Source organism: Haliaeetus albicilla, chromosome 26, assembly GCF_947461875.1.
Source record: "Haliaeetus albicilla chromosome 26, bHalAlb1.1, whole genome shotgun sequence".
NCBI lineage: Eukaryota > Metazoa > Chordata > Aves > Accipitriformes > Accipitridae > Haliaeetus > Haliaeetus albicilla.
In genome coordinates, this window is record NC_091508.1 from 11880756 (window position 1) to 11906749 (window position 25994).

At 41.3% G+C, this 25994-nt stretch overlaps 1 protein-coding gene and 1 long non-coding RNA gene across 2 annotated transcripts in view; both read left to right on the forward strand.

Annotated features, from left to right (window-relative positions):
* PNPLA7 (patatin like phospholipase domain containing 7) overlaps positions 1–25994 on the forward strand; it is a 130944-nt gene that overhangs the window by 36558 nt on the left and 68392 nt on the right. Inside the window, exons 18-20 of the mRNA XM_069772124.1 lie at positions 14–145; positions 1396–1519; positions 16525–16638. Of these exons, the coding sequence (XP_069628225.1) occupies positions 14–145; positions 1396–1519; positions 16525–16638 (370 nt within the window). The remainder of the gene's footprint in view (positions 1–13; positions 146–1395; positions 1520–16524; positions 16639–25994) is intronic.
* Positions 1872–4737, forward strand: LOC138682201 (uncharacterized). The gene is made up of 2 exons (XR_011322360.1): positions 1872–2425; positions 3254–4737. It is a non-coding gene; the product is annotated as an uncharacterized lncRNA (long non-coding RNA).

The following is a 25994-nucleotide window of genomic DNA, read 5'->3' on the forward strand; positions in this document are numbered from 1 at the left end:
TTTTTTTTTCTAGGATAATGCGGGAGCAGCCAAGCGTAGTTCTTGGTGTGGCCCACACTGTTGTGAAGAGAATGTCCCCGTTTGTTAGGCAAATTGACTTTGCCCTGGATTGGATGGAGGTTGAGGCTGGACGAGCTGTTTACAGGTGAGATGTGGACAAAATTGTATGTTGTCTGTTGAATATTTTAAGTTTTCATAGTTAAGGAGCTGTGCTCCCTTGGTGATATATAGAATAAGAAACTCATGGGACTAAATTTATCAACCATTCCATCAGGTTTATCCGTTTGCCTATTCTGAGATTATTTTCTTTCTGTAGTACCCTTCAACATTGCTTCAGTCTCTTGTCTCCAGATGTTACTGCAATTTTTGCATACTATTCCTCATCCTTTGTGTTGTCTCAGCAAGCTTTTAAAGTGACATAATCGATTAAGACCTAGACAGTTGTATGTTCCCGTGGTAGTTTCTGCATTGTTAAGGGCATGAATGTCTATTGGTCAGAGTATTTCAGCCTTTCTAAAATAAACAACAAAACTCAAATGTAATTCAGTTAGGCTTATTCAAGACTAAATTGAAAATTGGCACTGCACTGTATGTTTAAGGGGCAAAAGTTATCCTTGGGAAAACTTAGTTTTATGGATTTTTGTACTAGGATGCATTTGAACCATTCTATGGTTGCTGCAGTGGTGGGAGAATAAAGGTCTAATTAGTATGTGTTCTGTATAATTGTAATTTTAATTTTTATAACTATACCTGCAGCACCAATCTAATGGAAGTTGTGGATTACTTTGTGCATCAAAGCAGTCATAGCTGTCAATGTTTTATTAAAATCTTTTGGAATTCCTTGCATTAGTTTTAACTCCACTACCAGAAGTATGGCATTTCATCCATGTGCTAGGTGTTATGCTGGAAATCTGCATTCCAAATAGCACTCTTAATCATGCAGAGGGGATATAGGAAGAACTTCCTGATACACTAAGATGGGTGCACCAAAAGGAATCCAAATACTGAGCCATTTGGGTTTTTTTCTCCTTGATGTGCAGAATTTCTCTATGCATCCATATTGACCTGGCAATGACAACAAGCTCCTGCTGTAACCAGTAATGAACGTGTTGTCTCGCCTAGAGACCACTTGCATCCTGGTCATCTGCTTCCACACCTAACATTAACCAGTTGTGCAAAGCATGTACATTTAAACATTAAACATATTTCCAAGTCACCTTTTAACAGATGCCTGTTTAGTTTCTTGTTTGCTTGTTATGTTTAACTGTTAGTTAAACATTTTCCAATGTCCTCTAAGACAGGTAGTGAAAGATGATCAACTTATTAAAAGATCTAGATGCATTTGCTGAGCAAAGATGCTCCACTAATCCTTATTATTGATTATTCTTTCTGCAGGCAGGGTAACAAGTCTGACTGCACATACATTGTGTTGAATGGTCGACTTCGCTCAGTTATACGAATGGATGATGGAAAAAAGCACCTGACTGGTGAATATGGCCGAGGAGACTTAATCGGAGTGGTAAGAGCAAGTTTCAGAAGTGAATTGTTTGGCTGAGAAACTGGTATTGACTCCACACTAAAAAACAAAATCTTGTTCTGATTGGTTGTTAATCTTAGTTCAGGCCTTTCACAAGTTGAAAAGATGGAAAATCCCTTCTACCTTGGAAACTTTATATAATAATACATGGATGGGATTATTAGATTTGGTTTGAAAAGAAAGGTAAACAAAAAAAAAGACACAACCAAACCAAAAAGCCCTGCACAATGCTCTTTCGTGATACGGATTACTTGCTTTCACATTAAGAGGAGTTCAGCCTGTTAGTAGAATAGCTCAGGAAGAATTTCAGGAATGTGCACTAAATGGTGATTTGAATAAATCTAGCGTCATAGAAAGATTCAGTTTGGGGCCTGCTGTGGAAGTGTGTAGTCCAGCCTCCTCTTAAGTTAGCAGAGCTAACTTCAAAGCTGCATCAGGTTGTTCAGGGAATGTGTAGTTATTAAAAGTTACTAAAGCAACTTTTGATTTCAAAATTGTAGTATTTATCCATGTTTAATTTCTCTGCTATGTTCATTTTTTGTTCCTCAGACCTAGTTAACAACTGAAATAGGAGTCCTACGTCATAAATATGCATGGTTTGTTTGATTTTTTTTTTTTTTTTTTTTTTTAAATTTAAAATTAGAAGGTTTCGAAAGTTCTGAGATTGTTGTTCAGGCCCTCTTCTGCTTTCTGAGCTGAAAACTAAACATTTAATGTGTATCTGTTTGTAGCCAGAATTAGCATAGTTCTGAATAAAGAAAACGTGAGAGTTAGTATTAGTACTATGGGAAGAAATTCTTGTTTATAGAGATCAAGAGGAAGAGGAATGAGGAATACAAGGCTGTTTCCCTCTAGGGAGCTGATTGAAGATTGTGCAGATTGCAAAAGGTGATGTTTTTGAAAGTGGCATGATCCAGCATTTGAGTGTTACCCACTGGTGTAAGAGGTTGTCCTCTGCTAACTTGCCTCTTTCCCTTGATCGCTGGCTATGTCTACATATAGTCTACAATGAGACTCTGTCTCTGTAGCTAGGGCAGGAATACAACATCAGCATGTGAGACCTAGTTGTCTCTGATGGCAAGAGGATCACAGATCGCTATCTGTATTGTAAAGTGTTCGTGGCAGAGGTCTTGTGTGCACTGAGAGACTGGGAACTGACCTAACATCTGAGTTTTTTTTCTTGACAGAGGTAAAAAGTTTTCTTGTAAGGAGCATGAAGTCTGTGGACATTTTCAGTGCGTGTTCACAACTCATTTTCACTTGCCTAGTAACTTTGAAATAAATTGTATATCATTTGGAAGCGAGTGCAATAGCGTACAAGAGGCAATCCCAGCAGAAGACAAAGGTTGTCTGGACTGGTGACTGCATTGTATTCTTTGAGTTATATGTGGACAGTATTTAATGATATCTTCCCAAGATCAGTGCTACTTCTGGCTGAGGAGTTTTGTTGGCTTGGGACTGTATTTGGAGAAGCAGGTCTATTCTTGAGTGTGCTAGGCACACTCAAAAATTTTATTTCTTTGTTTTTTGTCTTTTTTGGGCTACCTCTTTGGGATACCTCATTAAATGTAAAATGACATGGTTTGACAGGAATGAAAGCTGAGATCTTTGTGACTAATCATGCTGGTACGAGGCCTTTTAGTGTGTGAATAAGGGTTTGTCAGTTTTGACTCATACAAACATTTTCCAGCTCGTTTCCCTGCTTTCTTTCACCAGGGGTAATCTGGAGCTCCACTGTGAAGATTCTGGAGTTTTACAGAGCTCCCAGGTTAAAACAACAGAGCTGCTGTTCTACTTTTTGAAAGCAGTTTTGAGTGACAGCGGAGCATACGGTCTAAACTCTACCTCCCTGTACAAGCACTAGTGCCAACTTTGGCATGACATTTCATGCTGGCTCAACTATTTATCTGGTGAGGAGAGAGGGAGGTTGATTTGGTGAATGGACTGGGACATGTTTGCTGTAACAGTGCCATGCTGGCTGGTGAGTCCCTAGGCCTGGATACAGAAACAGCCATATAGTGTATGTTTAAACCATAAGTCACTTTTCTGGATCCATGTCATGACATGAATCATTCTGAAGACCTTTGTGACTCCATGGATGTCATCTACTCCTTCCTACCCACAGCTTCCAGGCCCACTGACTCATGCTGCCATTTGTTGAACGAATCTCGATGCTCTGGCTGTCTTTTGAAAACATGGGGGAGGATTTTTAAAGATTGCCAAGATTAATGTAGCCGTTCTTTGCAGAGGGCATTAGTAAAATGACATTTTTCCTTTTAAAAAGATTTGTTTATCCCCTTCTGCAGGATCTGTTATAAACCTTTAAAAGCCTGCTGTAGCATTGGGTTTTTTCCCTGGAAGTAAAGTAATTGGAGGGTTCTAGGTGCTTGCAGGGAATGAAATTAGCAGTTGATATTGGTAATTGGTATTTTGGTCAACAGATGGCATGTTCCTCCCTGAAACCCCTCCAAGACCCCCCCATGTCATTCGGAACTGTGGGCACTAACAAAATACAAGACTCTTGTAGTTGATGTATTTTTGTTTATTGCCTTTATTTCAGAATTTTAAAAGTGCTGTGTGTCATATGCATAAGAGATGAGTATCTGCCATTTCTGCTTTCAAAAGAAAAGCACTGAAAAATGAAGGATTTCAGAAAGATGTTAATTTTCAAGCATGTGCGTGCACTCTCAAGGCTAAACTTGTGGCTCAAACTGTTTTGTTCCTTATACTGACTCAATAGCATCTGTTTCTGAGGTCTGTCAATTCAGGGGGAAAAGAACAGATTAGAAACCAAAGTCTCCCTGTGTAGTTACTTGAGGAGCTAACGAGGATAGTTATGTCAGGGGAAAATGATACCTACTCCCTGGGAGCCTTTTTGGAGGGATGCTGCCAGCTGCTTGCTGCTGCTGACCCTATGAATGGGCAATTCCAGTTGCTGTATCTGGTCAAATCAAGACAAAACTTGATTGAAGACCTTCCAGGTAGTTCTTAAAAGACAGTCATGAATCTGGGAAATAATTCCCTTGCATCTGAAATACAGTTGACCACTTGAAAGACAGTTGACAGAAGTCCTGTTGTCTAGAGACTATGATTTGACCCATTTTGAGGGGAATCTTACAATTTGTTGGTGCCATTGCTACAGATGTAGTTGTGGAAAAATGTTGAAATGTTAATTTTATTAAACTGTTATGCGAGATAAATGGTAACTCTTCTATCGTCATTTCTACCATGCCCAGGTGACCCTAGAGGAAATCAGAAAAGCCCACTGTGTGTTGATAGAGTGAAAGGGGCTTCTCTTCACTAAGCTATTTGTTAAAAATGCTTATATTAGTCTCTCATTTTTTTTCTTGATGTTGTTGCTTTAGTTCTGATCTTGGTTAACTGCTGCAAATTATAGTTTTTACTCTTCTTATCTTGCTCTCATTAACAAATTGTCTGAGAGGATTCCTTTTCATTTGTTTATGACTGATATCAGGTAAACTGGCCCAGGCTTTGACATTTAGTGTTGTCTCTAGCACTGCTGATGAGACTGGGGGCAGTTATTCAGTATTTCTTTACAACCTGCAAAATAGGCGGTCCCAGATGGGTTACAGGATCACAACTCCAAGCATCTGTTGAGATGGATGTTCTTTGCTTTTTGCATTGTTGAAAAGATACTAGTGGGTGAGGAGAAGGGAAAAAAACCAACAGAATTATCTTGCAGAATAATCTCCTGCTGAATAGAAGTTATTTGTATACTGCCTGCTCTCTTCAAATATATGGATGTGATAGAACCTTCTATGCAATTACCTTTTTATGCAAGTCAACACTGTCTTAACTGGGTTCCTGGGGAATGGCTGCAGTGTTGGTAAGATGACTAATTGCCAGGTAGTTCTTAGGGGCCTCAGTGACAGCTGTTGAACTTAGGATATTTTTAACAGCTGGGCTCTTATGTAGTTTATAACTAGACTTATTGGTAGCCACCTGCCTCATAAAACTGTTGTCTGCAGTGTCTTACCAGCAAACCAGTCAGCTTTCAAAAATGCCTTACTGAGCGGGAAAGTTGCAGTAATGTTTTGGTTAATTCAAGATCCTTTCTGCTTCTTTTTAACCAGAATGCCCCTTCTTATTAGTAGGATTATACCCAGTTGTTTTGGGGTAGCAAAATAGCAAAACAAGTGCAGAAGGGCATTTGTGCACTAATGCTTTCTTTTAATGCAGGCCAGCACGAGTGATAAATTGCAGAAAAAGAATCCTCATCTGCCAGTGCTGCGGCATACCAGTTCTGCTGTGGAAGAAATCACGCTTTACATTGTAGAAATAATGGCTCTCTTAAGTGTTTTTAGATGTTAAGCTGTTCATCTCATTAATACAGTTAAATGTGCATGGCTTTTTTTCTGTCTATAAAGTTGAAAACCAAGAAGAATCTGTAAATGGCTTATAATTTGCTGAGGGATTTGGAGCATTGTCCTTTTGAAATGTAACACTGTTAGAAATCTTTAATCGCTGAGCAACCCTCAAAGGAAACACACCAGTATCAGGATTACAATTGTCAGGCTTTGTTTTTTATCAGTATTAATATTATTATACACCACCATCTTTTGACACTACTACAGCCAGCTGGATAGCATTGTACCCTTGACAACCGTGCTAAAACTGGGCAAGTTCTACTCTATTAAGGCTGGTTTACTTTGTCATTTTTAAGTGTGTGGATGTTTTTTGCCGATTAGTTGCATGTAATTTTTTCAGACTGTGAATTCTTCTGTTTCTAAAGCTTTAAGTCACTAAAAAACCAGATTTCGGGTTAATTCAGGTTAGTGGTGCCTCAGGCACTCTCTGTGCACAGCCCATATCTGGGGAAACTGGAGGCGGATGAGGTCCAAGAATTGAGCTGGAAGACGTGGTTCTGAAAGGGAGGTGTTCTCTTTCCAACTCTTCCACCGTCTGTCTTGGTAATACATTGCTAAAAATTATTATTTGCCTAGAAGCATCTTAAGTGTGAAATTGTATTTAAAAAGCCCCAAAACAAAAACCCCAAACCAACCGACACCTCCTCCCTCCCTCCAAATGAACAAACAAAACCCAAACCAAAATGCAAACCACACAACAGCAAGCCCCCCAGTATTTACCAGCAGTGAAGTGAGAACAGAGGAAGCTCTGAGAAATGAGTTCACATTTGCACAGCCGAATTAGTGTCAGACTGAAATTAGAAGCTCGATGTCCTGATTTCCAAACACATCTTGAGGGTGGTTTTGGCTGAATTCAAGTCGCTGATCTGAGCCATCTGAACTTCAGTTTCCTATGAGCATCTTCACTTAGAGTGTGTGCTGCTGAGTACTGTCTATTTTTCTGACTCTTCTCTACAAGAATTCATTCTTTTATCCACAACAAAATTAATTTTTTATCTTTATTTCCCTCAAGTTCTAACAGCTGATGAAGGTAAGAGACCATTCATAACCGAAAATTGTTGTGGTACAGTTTAGTGGTATCATCACTGGCTGGGAAAACCACAGGCACGTTTTTGACAGGATCTGGTGTTAAATTATCTGGCATTAATGTTATGTGGGTACATCATTTGGCTTTGTAGCTGCCACAGATAAAACTGCAGAAAGCTTTATCTTCTTAGCCAAATTCTTTTTAGACTATTAGAATCTTTGATGACAGATTGTGATAAAAGTTGTGACCTGCTGGGTTTCAGATAGGTGATTTAATACATCAAACTGTCATTCCTTGAGCTATTTTGTGTCTCCCTCCTGCTTCCAGCTGAACTCCCTCGTGATAACATCATTGTTAGTGTCCAGCTATCAGCTACCTCTTGATACAACTTCTGATCCACCTTCAGGACAGTCTTGCACTTCTCTTGCCTTCTGCTCCTTTCTCCCTTCCATTTTGAGAAATACTGCATCAAACTAGGCTAGCTTGTGAATGGCAAGACTTAATACTGCATCCCCTTTAACTTTTGCAAAGTGCACAAATAAGTTGTTAGCAAAAAACTTTTTTTTTATTATTAGAACTTTTCTTTTTGGCAAGCATCATTGAGTGAGAGGCATGATTGTCTTCATCATGAAAACACTTGGAGGGCAGCAAGTACTGGGAAGCAGAGTCTAGCAGAGGTGACAAAGTATTTATGCATGAAGAGTCAGCAGTAAAGGATGGGGAAAGAATATTGCTAAAGTTCCAGCCAGGTTTGGTATTCTTGTTGTGTGAAGCTAAGTCAAAGGCAATCACATCTCTCCTTTGTTGGAAGGTGTTTGAGCAGGTCATCGCCAGTTGGACTCTCACAAATCTATGGGACCAGATGCAATCCATCCAAGAGTACTGAGGGAACTGGTGGAGGTGCTTGCCAAGCCACTCTCCATCATCTATCAGCAATCCTGGTCAATGGGGAAGGTCCCGGATAACTGGAGGCTTGCCAATGTGATGCCTGTTTACAAGAAGGGTCGGAGGGAGGATCTGGGGAACTACAGGCCTGTCAACTTGACTTTGGTATTGGGGAAGATCATGGAACAGTTTGTCTTGAGAGCGCTCACATGGCATATGCAGGACAAACAGGGGATCAGGCCCAGTCAGCATGGGTTCATGAAAGGCAGGTCCTGCTTGACCAACCTGATCTCCTTCTATGACCAGGTGACCTGCCTAGTGGATGAGGGAAAGGCTGTGGATGTTGTCTACCTCGACTTCAGCAAGGCCTTTGACACTGTCTCTCATGGCATACTCCTTGAGAAGCTGGTGTCTCATGGCTTGGACAAGTGTACTCTTCGCTGGGTGAAAAACTGGCTGGCTGGATGAGCCCAGAGGGCTGTGGTGAATGGGGTGAAATCCAGTTGGTGGCGGGTCACAAGTGGTGTTCCCCAGGGCTCGGTGTTGGGCCCCGTTCTGTTTAATATCTTTATCAATGATCTGGATGAGGGGATCAAGTGCACCCTCAGCAAGTTTGCAGATGACACCAAGTTGGGAGGCAGGGTCGATCTGCGTGAGGGTAGGAAGGGTCTACAGAGGGATCTGGACAGGCTGGATCGATGGGCCGAGGCCAATCGTATTAAGTTCAACGAGGCCAAGTGCCGGGTCCCGCCCTTCAGTCACAGTGACCCCACGCAGCGCTACACGCTTGGGGAAGAGTGGCTGGGAAGCTGCCCGGCAGAGAAAGACCTGGGGGTTCTGGTTGACATCCAGCTGAATATGAGCCAGCAGTGTGCCCAGGTGGCCAAGAAGGCCAACGGCATCCTGGCCTGCATCAGAAATAGCGTGGCCAGCAGGAGCAGAGAAGTGATTGTTCCCCTGTACTCAGCACTGGTGAGGCCGCACCTCGAGTCCTGTGTTCAGTTTTGGGCCCCTCACTACAAGAAAGACATTGAGGTGCTGGAGCGTGTCCAGAGAAGGGCAACCAAGTTGGTGAGGGGCCTGGAGCACAAGTCTTATGAGGAGCAGCTGAGGGAGCTGGGGCTGTTCAGTCTAGAAAAGAGGAGGCTGAGGGGAGACCTTATCGCTCTCTACAACTACCTGAAGGGGGTTGTAGTGAGGTGGGTGCTGGTCTCTTCTGTCAGGTGGCTGGAGATAGGACAAGAGGAAATGGCCTCAAGTTGCGGCAAGGGAGATTTAGGTTGGATATTAGGAAAAATTTCTTTACTGAAAGGGTTGCCACACATTGGAATAGGCTGCCCAGGGAAGTGGTTGAGTCACCATCCCTGGAGGTATTCAAAAAGCGAGTGGACAGGGTACTTCAGGACATGGTTTAGTGGGCATGGTTGATGGTTGGACTCGATGATCTTGAAGATCTTTTCCAACCTAAATGATTCTATGCTCTGTTATCTCTTCTTCCACTGTTGAAGTTCAGGTAAGAGGAGCATGCTGCATGCCTGTAAGTGGCATTGCACTTGCAGATACTCTTCAGACAACCTGGATAAATTTGATGGATTTGTTGTGGTTTGTGTATGTGTTGTTCAGATAGCTTTTTGGTATGGTTTTTGGTGGTGTTTTGACTGTAATGTTGGATTAGGGGAGCAAAACATGCATGCAACTTCTCATCTTTTTTATAGCCACATGTAGGTAGGACTGTTATCAGTTCCGTTCCCCAGCTATAATCTTTCCCTTTTCTGTCCCTTAATGATGTTCACTGCTGCAACAGGACTGTCACTGCACTGCTACAAAACGCAGGCTGAGTCCTTTTGGGAGAACCTGTAGCATGACTGCCACTGCCTTAATTACAAAAGGTAGCAAGCTCAGTCTTGTTTAATTTTTACATATATTTTATACCTATACTTACACATACACAAATATAGATATACAAAGAAAGACTCGCATGTATGAGTGTGTGTATATGTATGTAAGTCTTTTATGTTTTTATATATGTATATATATGCATATACATATATATATTAAAAAAAAGAGAGGGAGGTTTGGATTCTTTCTGCACAGCTGAAGTGCTGGATGTCCTCAGTCACGGGGTTAACTTGGCACATGAAAGATTGCAGAAGGTGGTTGTTAGAACAACTTTCAAGAGTACATGATGTACTGCATTCATCCGCTGGCACTGCTCCCACAAATAGCATCGATTTGCAGCTTGTCTGGTTGCTCTTCCCACTCATTCATTGCTTCCAGCAGTGTCTTCTCCTTTGTCCTTTTCTGATACAAACAAGTTAATGTTTCAGATACTTCCGAACTGATGGCTGGAGGAAACACCTTTGAGAATTAGCATCCTTTGCTGCTTCAGGTGCAAATGAGCTGAAGAAGGGTCTGAGGGCAGCTTGTTTAAACGAGGAAAAAAAAATTGTTCCGTGTAGTGTTTGGTAGCTCTTCATCTAACATTGATTATGTTACATCGCTGTCTTCAGTTGCTTGCAGCAGCAGCAGCTCCTGTCCTTGTCTAGCAAAAACACTGCTGTGAAAATCCACGTGTGTCTGTTTTGTGCCTGTGCTGGTCCAGTGCTTGTGTTGGCCATTGAGATATGGGTGTGCCACCTGGTACTTGTGCATCTGACTTGTTGCCTATTCCTTTTCTTGAGCCTCCTAAACTATCAGCAGATGTCAGTGTTGATATTTCTTCTTCTTATGCCTCCACGGGTGCCTCTACGCTTCCTTGCATAGTGTATTTCATCCCTGTCCCTTGTGTTTCCCACTGTCTTGTGATGGTCCTTGCCCAGTGCCTTTGGGTGAGCAGTTGGTTTTGCGTAGCACTTGGCATGGTTCGGGATGGATGTGTAAGGAGAGAGCGAGGAGACAGTTTTGGCAGATGGACCTGTGGGACATTTGTCTTTTCAGTGGGGAGCTGGGGTGTCTGTGCAGGGTGTGTGCACTGGCAGCGGCACCACAGTTGTGCTGGGAAGCGTCTGTCTGAAATGCTGCACCCCACACAGGATAGTCAATGTCCCCCTCCCTTGATGTTGCTGGTAGAAGCTACGCTTGTGTTGGTGAGAAGAAAATGCCTTTTTACTATTTTTGTTTTAGAGTTCTCACTTTGTTTTGTTAGGCGTGATGCTACTTTCATTGAAGCACGACTGGATGTGTCCTGACTGATCTCCCTGGCACGCTCTTTTGTTAAGAGGGTGCGTGTTTGTGGGCTGCTGGGTCTTGCCAAAGTGTCCTGTGTCAGCATGAAAACTTGAAGCCTACAAGTATGAGGCTAATTGACAGGTGGCGATTGTGGCTTCACAAATGAAGATTTAAAAGATGAAGAGTTTAAGTTACATAATTTAATAATCCTTGGGGTCCTAACCTGCTTCCCAGGGTCTTGTTGTAAGTGATGCTTTTGTTTCTGTGGCTGTTCCTCCCTCTTACTGCATCATGTCCAGGGGGTGGCAGTGCAAGGGCTGAAATGCAGGGTACCCTTCATGTGGAAAGATTACTGCTTCTTGTGAGCTGGTAGCAAGGAAAAGATTGATATGGGAGAAGGAAATATGATGTATGAGAGAATAAAAGATTCTTGGGTGGAGTACTAGCCATAATGAAGAGAAACTGAAAGCAGTATATTACAAAATGGATGGGAAGGGAATGCACAGGAAGAGCCACAAGAGTGTATAAATGTGCTACTGGTTGAAGGTTGGTGAGAATGGACCTGTGACTATAAACATGGTCCTGTTGACTTCCATTGCTCATTTGGACTGGACCTGTCTACTCTTGCACTAGACATGCTTGAAAACTCACTTGAAAAGAAATAATCTACACAAGAAACTATTTTCAAATTTTTTGCATTTTACTATTCGCTGACTATTAGAAAAGTCACCCAGTCATTTGTCAAAGTGAGGCTGAATTTGTACGGAGCAGCAACATTTTATTGCCAGCAGATAGACTAACATAAAACAGCCCCAGTTCTGGTCAAGTCCTCCATGAAGTCTCAGAGATGCTCTAAGCATGAGAATAGCTGTGCTTATTGCACTGGGGCTATGCACACACTTAAAATTAAGCAAATATTCAAAGTGCTTTGTTGGATGTAGCTCAAAAAGGAATTTGGAGTAATTAGACCAACTTGCAGAAGACAACACTTGCTAGTTTTTACTTTCCAACTGTGTAATTTGGAAAGCTGTAAGAAGAACTGTCAGGGATGACTGTTGAAAATGAAGTCAAAAGAGGTCATGAGAATATAAATTGCTTTTCCCCCTCCTTTTAAAAGATTTACAATAGCACTTTTTCTTTGTAAAGAACTTGGAAGCCAGGGTTGTGAATCATGTGCATTGTATGTGGTGGATGCATCATACATGATTTTTGTCACTATTCTAATACTGAACTAAGAGAAGATACCAGAAACCTAGCTGTCAGAATTAACCGAAACAGTAAAAAGAGCAAAGTACTATTTATAGTTGGGTTTAGGGGTTTGTTGTTTGTTTGTTTTGGTTTTTTGTTTTTTTTTTTTTATTTATTTTTGTTGGTGTTAGGAACAATGAACTGCAACAGTGCAGGAGGGATCATCATCTACGGTAATATTCATGATCAGTTACAAGAACCACAGAGTATATAACACTCTAAATTGAGATGTGCTCCTTGATGCAAATTCTTACAGCATTTGAGGCATTGCTTCATGCAGCTCTTAGAGGAAACGGAAGTAAAGGCAGTAATGGATGGACAGATTCTTGAGGGTGTGATGGATGGAGGTAGGGAGGAGATGTTGATGCTTGCTGTAAATGAGGAGCCAAAGGGTAGACCTTGGAGACAGGTGAGGAATGAATGGAACGTTTAGCATTTTTTCATGGCTGCTAAAATAAGGCATAGCAGTTGGATTTCAAAGAGCGATGGATTTCAAAGTGGAAATAGCACTATAATGTACATTTGCTGAGCTTACAACATGAAGGAAGAGTGAACAACACTAGATAACAAGATGGCAAAGAGAAGAATAGCCAGTCCAGATAGAGCAGGAGAGGTGATGGGCTCAAGCATTCGGTGAACTCTAGGAAAACTGGAGGGTGGCTTGAGAGAGAGAGGAAGAGCAAGGATGGCATATGGGTGAATTAAAAATGGAAAAAGACCAGAAATGGGCAGTGAGGCAGAACTTGTTTAGAGGCTTGTTACTAAGGAGAAGGAATGGATGTTATGGGAGAAGAACCAGAGGTGTACTATTGCCTCAAGCAGAATATATCGTGTTGACTTGAATTTGAAAAGAAGTGGGAAAGAGTCCACTGATTCTTTCTTGCACTGGAGCAAAAGTTGTAGCTGTGTTCATGCTGGGTAAATGATGATAATGGTAGTCTGGGAAGGAGCTCAAAAGAGAGCCTTGGATGATTATATATACAAATATATGCTGCCTCCCAGTCAGGTTGAATAAGGTTTGGAAAATAATAATAATACTATTTCTTGAAATGTTTGTTTATTAATGTTATTATGGAGGTGTCTTTGTGGTGTTTGCTGCAGCCGTGGTGGGTGATCAAAATGTTAAATGTCTTTTTTATGACCAAGGGAATAATCTTACGGGGTTGATCTTCTGATCGCAGGTGGGTCTTACTCATATTAAAGTTCAAGCTAGATCTCTAAGTCTTGTAGTATTTACAAACCTGGAAAAATAAGAAAACTTGTTCAAAAGGTTCACTGGCCAGAAGAGCCCAAGGATTTGAACGTGGCTTAAGACTGAAATGATTTTAAGTACTCATGTTGCATGAAACTTCTTTTCTTTCTAAATAAGAAGAAAAAAGTCTGAGTAGATGATATCTCAAATGGTTTATTAAGAATAAATACAAAGAAGAAAAGTATAATTTACAGGGGAGAACTACACCTCAATGTTAGACTATGTGTTTGATGTCCAAAAAAAAGTGAGAACAGCCAAATACCTGTTTGATTTGGCAGATTCCCATGTGCAGAAAATCTAAAACTGGTGCAAAGAAGGCTTTACAAGCACAGAGTGTAAAGAGGGGAGAGGTGAGAATGTAGTGAAGGTTGAGAATAATTCTGCAGATGGTCCAAATGTTGAATAAGAGCCCTCTCACTTCCGGTGAAGAGGAAGTATTTTATTAACAGTTTGGAATAACTAATAAAAATGGAGATTGGGAACTGAGATGATAATATCCAAGTGGAAAGCAAAATTTCAGTTTCTTGGTATACAGTGTCTGGGACCCAGATATTTTCCATGCTAGAATACCAGGGTGTATTTGCATGAAAATATTGAAGCTAATAGCAAGACTTACATAGTACCTGCATGTAAGAGTAGTACAAGATCCAATTTCTGTAATCTGTTGGGAATTACATTCAACAAATTCCCTGCAATTGCAGGGGTCTGTAACACTGGTGGTGTTGCAAATGCCACTTGCTCCAGAGATTTGAATGGCTCCTTGTGGAGGAGGTTTGAAAAAGGTCTTCATCTCCTCTCTGATTAGAAACAATTAGACAAGACACAACAATTAGAAAAGACAAAGTCACAGTTGGGGGAGAAAAAAAAAAACCCTGAGGCTTTGTTTTAAAGTTAAAATTTAATTCCCTTTTTTACAAATCCCATCTTTTCTGAAAGACTTGTGAGCCCTTTGGAGCACAGTTAATTTTATGCACTCATATATCACAAAAAGAGTAGAAAAGGATGTTAGACACTTTGAGGGTTTTTCTTCTTTATAGAAATTAAACTCAATTGGGTGATGACTGGCTGAGAGGAAAGGTTTTATTTTAACAATTGAAACTCTTAACCTGCTTTCAGGATAAGGAAGCTAAATTATGGAGCCAAAAACTGTGATAAAAAGCTGGTAATAGGGGAGAGAGATAAACAGAAGATGTTATACAACCATTTGGGGAACCTCAAGGGGACTTGTTTCTCCATAAATGTGTGTACAAAGATGGCATGACCTTTTTTTCCCCTTCTATATGATTAGTTTAAAATGTGATTACATAACAAAACATCCCTGGTATCTGAATAAAAAACAAAGGCTAGGTCTTGCAAAACGTAGTGACTTTAAATTTACTTGTGCAGTTTTTCATGCATAGCAGTTGGTGTTGATTAAACTCTTCTGCACTAGCTAGAGTTAATATTAGCAGGCTGATCTCAGCTTTCTGGACTAATTGCAAGTTTTTGAGATCTAGATGTGCTGGCTGTCTGAATTGTCCATTTTGTGCACATGTTGTCTTCCAGGAATGCACTCGTGTTGAAAGTGGGGTCATGGAGTTGCACGTTTTAAATTAATTTTCTTCTACTGTGGGCAGAAGTACATGCCTTGCAGAGCTTAGCCATTGTACAGGGCATTATACACATTGCATTAACTTTTTGTGTGTCTGATCCCCTAGTTCTGTAATGAAAGCATTGCTTGTGTTGGAATTTGCTGTAAACATAGGCTTTGGAACAAATTCTGAAAAAAAACACAACCCAAATCAAACAAACAGAAAAAGCCATCAAGCCCCCCAACCCAAACCGAACAATTATAAGCTGATAGATTATTTGTTTCTTTTTCTACTGGAAAACTTAAAATGAAAAGTCATGTTCACTTTTATTCTGTCTGTGAATTGCAGTTAGTGAGGAATTTTTTTGTTTGTGTTTTAACCTTAGTAATTACAGCTACTACAGTGACAACCATTTTTTTCGAAACAACTGATCTATGGATTTTAAAGCCAGTAAACATTGCCTGTTGCTAAAATTGCAAAACTGAACACCAGGCTGTTTCTAAGCAATTAAATGTTGTAGCTCACGCCTGAGCTCTGAATGATGCCATCTCGCCTGGCAGGCTATCTCATTAAGCGTGTGAAGATATTTCACTAGGGAATTTGATTTCTGCATTTCAGAACAAAATAAGAGCTGGTAGTGGGTCCACGCTCTGCAGATGGTGCAGTTGGGGATTCGGGGAACAGCTGCATTTTGCAGAGTAGGCTTTTAGAACTTGGTTTTTTTTATATTGTGTCAGCTTCTCCCTGTAAAGGAGAGTATCTCTGTATTAATTTTTATTGCGTGATCATTTTCTTCTTTAAACTTCTACTCTCAATAAAATAAATGTTTCTAGGTGAAATAATGGGGCACTATTCAGGTAGGTGTGTACTGTCACGTTTTCCTGTTTACGTAGCACAGATACACATGCATACGTAAAAAAAACCAACACTCAAACCAACACAACAACAACGGGAAAAGCAAAGCTCACTTCTGGCCAAAATGTGCTAATTTGCTCCTCGTCCCTTTCTTTAATTTTTAGGAAGTCTTGATTATTTCAAGGTTGTCAGTATTCAGCTTCTGAAAGTAAAATGAAAGTAATTTCAGGGTAGCATTGAGGAAAGAAGAAAGAGTAGTTTTGCAAAAGCTCAGACAAAACTTTCTCTTGTGATGCTGTCTGTCTGCTGCTATGGGTTCTAGTTCTATGAAAACCTGCAACTGTCTGATAGCAGAGTGTGTGCCTGAGATATTTGGATTAAATAGATGCTAATACTTCTTGCAGATGGATGTGCCTTCAGCAAACTCCCTCTGTGAGCACTCTTGGGGAAAAACAGCATTCTGTTTTGAATGTGTGTAAGCAACAAGTATGACAGTCCGGTTCTTGGGAATTGTTCATTTTCTTCATCCTGACATTTGATTTTTGCAACATGTTGTGAATTATCTTTAATGTTTTCGCTATATACTCTTTCAGGTAGAGGCATTAACCCGTCAACCTAGAGCCACAACAGTACATGCAGTCAGAGATTCAGAACTTGCCAAACTCCCAGAAGGAGCATTGACATCTATCAAACGCAAATTCCCCCAGGTAAGAAAATGAAAAGTATTTTCTGTCTATCTCAAAAGATGTCTGAGGAGCTAAACCTCTCCATTAGCACCAAGTCCTCTGGGTTTTTTTTGTATGATTGATTCATACTGAGAATACATTTTGCTCTCTTTGTCTGCCTGATCTGATCTATACCAGACTTTGACCAGCTTCTCTTTCTTTATCTTCTAATCAATTTTAGCATGTTTTATTGCAGGGCTGTTTTGTGTATCTGGAAGAAGTCCATGCTAAATGTGGGACATGCATATTTAGCAAAGTGGAAATCACTTAGTGCTATTGATAGTAAATGAAAGTTTGACTTCTAAAATCATTTTAAAATGTTGTTATTCATTTGTCTTGCTCACTGGGACCCAAAGTGAGCACTTGGTTATATGTGCCTTTATTTCCAGAGCATTGGTATTTGGGGGTTGGTTTTCCTCTTCCTTGCATTTTAGGCTGCCAATCCTCATTCTGCAACTGCCAGATCTGTCTGTGTCCTGAAGACTCTGATTGCTCCCTTTGAATCCATCAAATCATCCATCATCTTTAATTCACTTGACATTATACCTCTCTCCTGCAAATCTGGAGACTGACGGACTTGAAATTTAATTCTTTTGTCCCTAAGTGCATGAGGGACATTATACTAAGCACTAGCCTTGAAGGAAATTGTTTAATCCTGTTACTTCAAATTATTTCTGATTTTTCTTTTTGCTGCCTTTAAGACATATACTTTTTTACCAGATTTTGTAAAAAAAAACCTGCAAAAGTAATGAACCGAATTAAAATACTTGTATTCTTTTGCTTTCCTAGGACCCATAATAACTTTTTAATTTTTTTTTTAACTGTAGAATATGAAGCCTGTATTCATGCATTCTCATGTTTCAAAAACTGTGGGGGTTTGTCTGTATTATTGCTAGGATAATTACATCATTGCAGTAAGTGTTCAGAAGTTATGTCAGTGAAAAATAGTCTTCCTGGTTTCCCTGTAAGCATTATTTTTGCTTAAGAGTTTCTGAACTTCTATTGTGGGTTGTTAAGGCACTCCTGTTCTTTAGATTTCTCTTGAATAGTTCTCAGAGTCTGTTCTTCTCTATTTAATGTAACAGATTTCCTGCCCAGATTTATGAACTGGTAGCAGTGTGCAACTTCTGTTCATAACTAGCCACAAACTGGGTACCAACAGCACAGCATCCTGTCTTAAGTTGCCCGTTTAAATATCATTCTCCTTGTGACTGATCAGACGTTAGTAAATGAGCCAGGTGGAATTTAAAACCACCTTTCTCCTTACATAGGAATGATTTTAAAAGTTACTAGTAGACATTTAAACTGTAAATTACCAGTAAGCACTAAACATTTAGCACTTAGTAATGCCTTGAATGCTGATCTGTGCAAAGGCTGTGTTCTAATTCTGCTGTTTTGTCTGGGGCAAGAATTTATTTCAGTGTCTCTTTTTTTCTCTCTTCTCTTTTCCTATTCTATCAGTTGGCAGAGTTGTTTTCCCCTGAGGCGTGCTCTCTGTGGAGGTGTCCATCTTTTTGCATTGCAGTTAAAGTTGAGCCTGAGTGTTACATTTATAGTACAATTCAAAACACTTATTTGTAATAGAATTCAAATGTCTTCCCATGTCTACAGAGTGCAGCCTATCAGCCTCAAATTCCTGACCTTTCTGAATATGGAATTAGTTTTCTCTAGACTTGCATGTAGTTTGGCTAATTAGTTGCAATGAAACAAAATGCTAAAACAGATCTTTTCAGGAAATGTGTTGCAAAAAAGGCTGTTAGAAAAACACATTCTTGCTGCTGTTTGAGATCTCCAAATTCTAAATAGATGCGAAACTGGCATCAAAAATGTGAGAACTTACATTTTTAATATTGGATTATTTTAGAACAAGCATTCAAAATAGAAAGAGGAGTGTAAGGTAGACTTTAAGTAGGTGATTTATGTGGTTAATGCCTTCAGACTGTCTTAAGAAGCTAACATAAAATATTTTTTTTTATATGATCTCAAAGTTCTTGTGTCTTCTCTTTTTGTCTGTTAGGTCCATCAGATAAGAGAGGAAGGACAGAAGTGAGAGGGAATTGAAGTGATGGAGGAAAACAATAGGGTAGAAAGTTTGAAGTCAAGTAGAAAACTTTAAAGAAGTATACTGGAGAGAAGTTTTTGAGCTGGAAACTAATAAATTGCATACAAAAAGGGTCTGTGTAGCTGTTTCTTAGAAAAAGAATCCAGACATTAGAGGATCAAAAGCTGACCATGCCTGAACAACCTCATGCAGCTGTGGAAAAAAAATAACTATGTTAACAGAATACTTTTTGGAGTGAAAAGATCCTTGCATTTTCCCTGATATTGGAAAAGCTTCAGTACCAGCCTGTGGCAGCACATTTGAAGGAACAGGCAGACCAAATGAAGAAAGTCTAGAGGACAAAAAGGTGACTGACTGGTGTTTAGAAATATTTACCTATAAAGGCAAAAAGAGTGTGAAAGGTTAAGGGAAGACATGGTAGCTATTTTCAAATGTATGAAGTTGTCTTCTGATAGAAAAGGCATAAGCTACTTGCCATACTGGAACAGAGCAAATGGTAGTGTACTGAAATTGCAGCAGCTGGATATTAAGAAAAAGCTGATTCTACTCCCTAGAAAGGCTAAAAGATTGTTACTTGTTTTTATAACCTCTTAAAAAATTATGTTTGAGGTAGTGCTTAGTGCTGAGCAGAGGGATGGGCCAAATTAATTCCCTCTGTCCTATTTTCTCTCCTGTTATTCTAGTGGAGTGATTTATACACAGGATTTATGATGTGGTTTTTCCCCATCCAACCAGAAGTAATAAAGTAATGAACAGATAGCAGGTGCAATAGTTTTGAAAGAATTGACTAGGTAGCAAGAGCTAGCTTGTGATTCAGCAGTGTGGTGGAGGGTTTCCCTCTTAGTCCTCTGCAAATTATAAAACTGTCTTTTAGAGGGGAAAAAAATAAAAAGCAACTCTGGCCTCTGCCAAACACATGCTCCCCTAATGACTGGTAAGGTTAAGTTAACCTGAGTCTCACTTGGTGGAATAGCGATCAAACATCGGTGCTTGTCCCCTGAGTCAGGTGAAATGCACCCTTAGTTCAGAGGAATCCCACACCAGGGAGAATTGCTTTTGTTTTGGTGTTCCTCTTGGCAGCCTCTGTAGAGCCTAAAGAATGTGTATCTTAACAGCCAAGAACTGGCCAGCTCCTGAGACTGAATTACCCTTTCAATTAAGTTACCCTGGAGTCTGCGGTGGGTTGACCCTGGCTGAATGCCAGGTGCCCACCAAAGCCGTTCTATCACTCCCCCCTCCTCAGCTGGACAGGGGAGAGAAAATATAACACAGGGCTTGTGGGTTGAGATAAGGACAGGAGAGATCACTCACCAATTACTGTTTCAGGCAAAACAGACTCAACTTGGGGAAAATTAACTCAATTTATTACCAATCAACCAGAGTAGGGTAATGAGAAATAAAACCAAATCTCAGAACACCTTCCCTCCACCCCTCCCTTCTTCCTGGGCACAACTTCACTCCCGGATTCTCTACCTACCCCTCCAGCGGTGCAGGGGGACGGGGAATGGGGTTTACAGTCAGTTCATCACACATTATTTCTGCCACTTCATCCTCCTCAGGGGCAGGACTCATCACACTCTTCCCCTGCTCCAGCGTGGGGTCCTTCCCACGGGAGACAGTCCTCCACGAACTTCTCCAACGTGGGTCCTTCCCACAGGCTGCAGTTCTTCACGAACTGCTCCAGCATGGGTCCGTTCCACAGCGTGCAGTCCTTCAGGAGCACACTGCTCCAGCGTGGGTCCCCCACGGACTCACAAGTCCTGCCAGAAAACCTGCTCTGTGGGCTCCTCTCTCCACGGATCTGCAGGTCCTGCCAGGAACCTGCTCCAGCACAGGCTTCCCACAGGGTCACAGCCTCCTTCAGGATCCCACCTGCTCCAGCGTGGGGTCCTCCATTTGCTGCAGGTGGATATCTGCTGCACTGTGGACCTCCATGGGCAGCAGGGGGACAACCTGCCTCACCATGGTCTTCCTCATGGGCTGCAGGGGAATCTCTGCTCTGGCACCTGGAGCATCTCCTCCCCCTCCTTCTTCACTGACCTTGGTGTCCACAGGGTTGTTTCTCTTACATGTTCTTATGCCTCTCTCCGGCTGCTGTTTCTGTCTGTCCCACACCTTTTTTTTCCTTCTTAAATATGTTATCACAGAGGCGTTACCACTATCGTTGATTGGCTCGGCCTTGGCCAGTGGTGGGTCCGTCTTAGAGCTGGCTGGTATTGGCTCTGTTGGACACAGGGGAAGCTTCCAGCAGCTTCTCACAGAAGCCACCCCTGTAACCCCTCCACTACCAAAACCTTGCCACACAAAGCCAATACGGAGTTTTAACTATTTCCTGTCAAGGGTGAAGAACCCTTTAATTCTAGGATTTAGTGGAGGGACTTCATCTGCCTACTTTTCACCAGTCATGATGTGTTTGTAGATGATCCTGAAAGGGTTCCAACTCTGCAATGCACTGTAAGGAAGTATTACCTGATGGGTAAGAAAATTGTAAACATGGGTGGTGCTTGCCAATGAGAACAATGTGAAATGAGGGCAATCATGCTCTATTAGTCCGTACAGTAATTCAAGTTCCTTGAGCTGTGATGTACAATCTGGAAAAATGGCACAGCTGATCCTTGGGGAAGCACTGTATGCTTGGTCTCTGTTTTGTCTTCTGCTCGGGGCATCTGCTTTGGTTCCATCAGGGACAGGATACTGATCTGCTGGGGTCTTTGGTGTGACCCACTATAGCTCCTGTTATTCCAAAGGATGAAACAGATGGTGAGCACAGGGAATCTAATCTCAGTTGTAAGTAACAGCCAAAATTTCAGAGTACATGCCCAGAAATGACAGATGTTGACTTCTAGATCCTGCTTAGTGTGTAGAAGTCAAATCTACGTCTTCTAGCTTCTCAGGAAAGCATCCCAACCTTGAATCACTCTGGATATGGCATCCTAGACATTCCCATTTGAAAGTTGTCCACCGTGCAAAACTTCTTTGTTTTGTTGGGGCTCATGCCTGAGGGCTACAGCTTGCCAGGATAGCCATTAGGGCACTCAGCCAGTGAGAGCATTTGCTCCTGTGACAGTCTTGGTGCTTGCTTCTGGTGCTGCTTGAAGCTTTTCAGTGTTGCAGGAGTGAAAGGGAATTGATTCTTTCTATTTTCATCACTGCCTTCAGTTCTGAAAAGTAGGACAGAGAATCGGCTCACGATTTTTGGCACCACAAAGCAGTTTCGAAGCAGTAGTGAGAGCGCAGAATCTGTGAACAGATTACAAAGATGTTCCAACATCAGTGTATAACTTGGATCACGTTTCATAGATTATCTTTGCCTCTACTGAGCTGAGATTGTTTTTATAATTCTAACTTGAAATTTAGACCTGCTGTAGCTGATGGAAATTGCACTGAGAAATTGCTTAGGAGCTGGGGGGAGTGACTGTAAGACAACCTTTTGCATGCTAGAAAATACAGAGGTTTTTCTCCATCTTTCTTTTAATTCTCTAAGTCTGCCCTTGGGGTTTAAGTATGTTCAGAACCCATCATCCATCTTGAACACTGAGTCCTGCTATCTTTGTATGGGTATTTTAACCAGAGCTTTTCTGCACTGGATGGAGCCTTCCCTAGGTTATCTGCCTTACAAAGTGAGTTCAGTAATGTGCCCTCTTTTCAAAACGCTTCCCTCAGGCATTGTATATATTGTGCATCATATTATTTAAGCTTGATGTGGCACTGTGGAATAAGTCAGGAGAGGCCATGCTTCTAGATTTTTCTGTATTTGTTCTCATGGCCCATTAAAATAAGTTTTCCTTGACCGTAGGAGAAGTGGATGAGAAAAGGAGAGAAGAAGAATATTCAGGGGAAGCATGGTCACTGACTGTAGCTGCCTGACATGAGACAGGCAGGAGTGAGCGCTTAGTCATAGCAGTGATGTGACAATGACATTTTTCTTCAAGACACAATTGATCACAAGTGTTAGAAGCTCAAACAGCCCCAGGATAAAGCTTCAGTTCTTCTGTAGGCTTTAGCGGCATTTGTAAAGGTGCCAGAAACTGTTGTGAGTGAGCATTTAAGACTTGCTTTGTCAGGGTGGTTCTCAAACCATCGGAAGTTTTAATCAGAGACCCCTTGCTAAGCTCCCTGATTCTGTGACAGTGTTCTATCTGATCTGAGGCCATGTAAAGCTTCAATAACACCATGTTTTTATTCAAGTTGAGGATCTAATTTACCTTTCCTCCTCCCTTGTCCCTCAAACAAACCCTTAAGAAAGCTGGTAGAGGAAAAATCTCAGCTCCTGGTAAGAGCTCCACAGAAATGAACCTGCTATTATGTGAATTTGCATAGCTAAAATGGCCGTTATTACTATTTTACCTCAACGTAGAATAGAAAACCTTTGGCAGCCCTGTTTTCCATGCTAGCTTATTCACGTTGGGTCTCAGTGTGGTAGAAAGCCCTTTTATGTGTCCTTTAACTAAATCACATATGTATGTGAAGGTCTATAACACCCTGCTATGAAGGCACCAATAAATTGTTATTTAACATATTTAATTTAAAGGTGGCCTACAGGATGACTGATTTGAAGTTTTAAAGGCTTAACTACTAAGTATCTTATTTTTAAACTTCAAAGTCACCAGAGAAAGTCCTTAGCTCACCTGCAAGCCATCTAGTTCACTGCGAGAATACTGGGGTTTTTTTGGATCTGGGTGATGGTAGAGGATCCTCTAGAGAGGATCAGAGCAGACTTGGAAAGAAAACCACATTCAGATTTGTAGGGCTATATATCTGTTTGTTGTACAGGATCAAAACTGGCATGCCAGGCTTGTTCCTGGCTTACTTTAGCCAAGGCTGGTTTCCTGAAACAGGAACCTGCAAGAAGACAACACTGACAGGAGATGGTACTGCCCTTCCTAGGGACTGGCCCTTTGCTTTCTTGCATAGGAGCTTTGTTGCTTAGATTTAAAATAGCATACAATTAAACCTGAACCCTAGTGCAGCGTGGAACAGAGTTGATGAATGTATCTTTTAGGTTTTTGTTTTGTTGTTATGTATGTTTTGTTCTTATATGTGTTTCTCCTGTTGTAAAAAAAAAAAAAAAGGATTTGTACTACTTAGTACCTTTTACATCAGTTAGTTCTTACTGTGAATTTGGATATTGGTGTAGATTTTGTGAAGTTTTCCCATGATTTCTCTAAATCAGTTTTGTTGAAAGTTAGCTAAGATGGGAGGAAGCTTTGTTTGGTACCATCGTTATCTATTAGCAGAATGTCAATTTGCCAGGCAATCCGTACGATTCACAGAATGAAATAAATATCTGTAAGAAAGTATTTTACAGCTGAATTCTCATGAAAATCACTTTCAAAAGGGCTTATTGTAAAGCAACTCTTAAGTTTCACAGTTGAATACGAACAAAAGCTTTAACTAGAACCCAGCCTTGGAAGATTGGCTAGCTGTGGGTAATAGGTTGAAATATTTAAAAGGATTATAAGAATACAACACTGCAGAGTGACCATAACCACTTGGAGTGGGAATTACAGTAGCTGTGAAGCAAGTGGTGCTCAGGATAACATCTAAGATGCCAGATGGATGGAGTAGTCAGCTCTGTGTTTGCACCATCACTAGCGGGTGATGTAGAGCTGTAATACTGCCTGGCCTCATAGCTGAAGGACACTTGTTTTGAAACTGGAATTAGTCATCCTAAAGTAGGCAAATACAGTCCCCTTGGGAATGTGTTTAGTCCTTGACCTGCAATGCAGAGGCTGCAGGTCTGTTGAGCAATTTAACATTCATTAAGCAGAGGGAAGATTAATGGTTTTTCAGAGCCTTCTCTGTAGCAGATGCAGAAACAGACTTTCATGTTCAATATGAGGGTGCTGGGGGGATTGGAGGCTGCTAAGAGAGCTTGAGTGGGTCTTACTGGGGATGGAGCTGATTTAGAAACAGCCAGGAAGACATGTTTCTAGATGGATGAAGTGGTAAGTGGTTAAGCAGGGTCAGAGAGGTGGAACTGTGCTGAGGAAAGTGCTCTCTAACACCATTTGAGAAAAAACAGGTTAACGAGTATTTCTGCACTCCACAGAAGTGTTCTGGTGAGTTAATCTGAAAAGGTGAGTAGGTGGCAGGAGGAACAACACTTTATTTCCCTTACAAAATGTGCGTGTCAGCTGAATGTCCTGCTCTGGGGCAGGTGTTATGAATTTACACTTGCAGTAGTGTCTGCAAGATCAGGAAAGGTTTTGGGGCTTTTGGAGAATGGTACTGATGTACCTGGAATCTTGAGTAGCTTCTGAGATGGAGATATATTCAGTTTTTTAGACCTGTAAGGTCAGTTTTCTTCCTTCTGGCCTGAAAAAAGTTTTTTTACATAAGCTCAGGAGAGTGGATTTTTGTTTGCTTTGGGGATTTTTTGAAAGCTGACTCAGTCATCTTTATGACCCAAGCAGGCTCCATGGCTCTAGAGTCCAGACTTGTGCTGTGAGACCCTATAGATGTATACTCAGGTTGCTGGCAAAGCCTTGTGACCTTTCTGCATCATTTCACAGCTTGAGACGGTAGCAGCGGGTAGGAAAGTGTGCTCCTTGTCCCAAGGATGAGTTTAACCTGCAGCCTGGCAATTTTAACAGTGTAGCTGTCGTGGTTCCAGCCCAGCCGGTAACAAAGGACCACGCGGCCGCTCTCTCACTCCTCCCGCCCCCGCCGGTGGGACAGGGGGGAGACGGAGGAGAGAAAAGAAAAAAAAACCTGGAACCTCGAGGGTTGAGATAAAGGCAGTTTACTGGAACAACACAAAGAAATTACAACAACAACGACGGTACTAATGAACGAGTATACAAAAAGAGTGATGCACAGTGCAACTGCTCACCACCCGGGACCCGACGCTCTGCCACTTCCCCCACCGAAAGTTGAGCCCACCCCCCCGGCCCGCTCCCCATATATATACTGAGCATGATGTCCCATGGTATGGAATAGCTCCTTGGCTAGTTCAGGTCAGCTGCCCCAGCTATGCCCCCCACCTCCCAGGTTCCTGTAAAAATGAACTCTATCCCAGCTGAACCCAGGACAGTAGCTCTGTTCATGGCTGGCCTTACAACAGAAGTGCCTAATCGATGTCTCTGCTTCTCATTATTGGTTGAAGTGATTAACTAACTGAGCAGGATCTGCTCACTGCTAGCACAGTTTCTAATCGGGAGGAATGATAAATTCAATTTCCTCACAAACTAAAACAAGTTTGGCTCTATCCCTAGTACAAGGGATCAAAAAGTTGCATTTACTTTGCAGGCAATTAACGATTCTTGCCTAATTT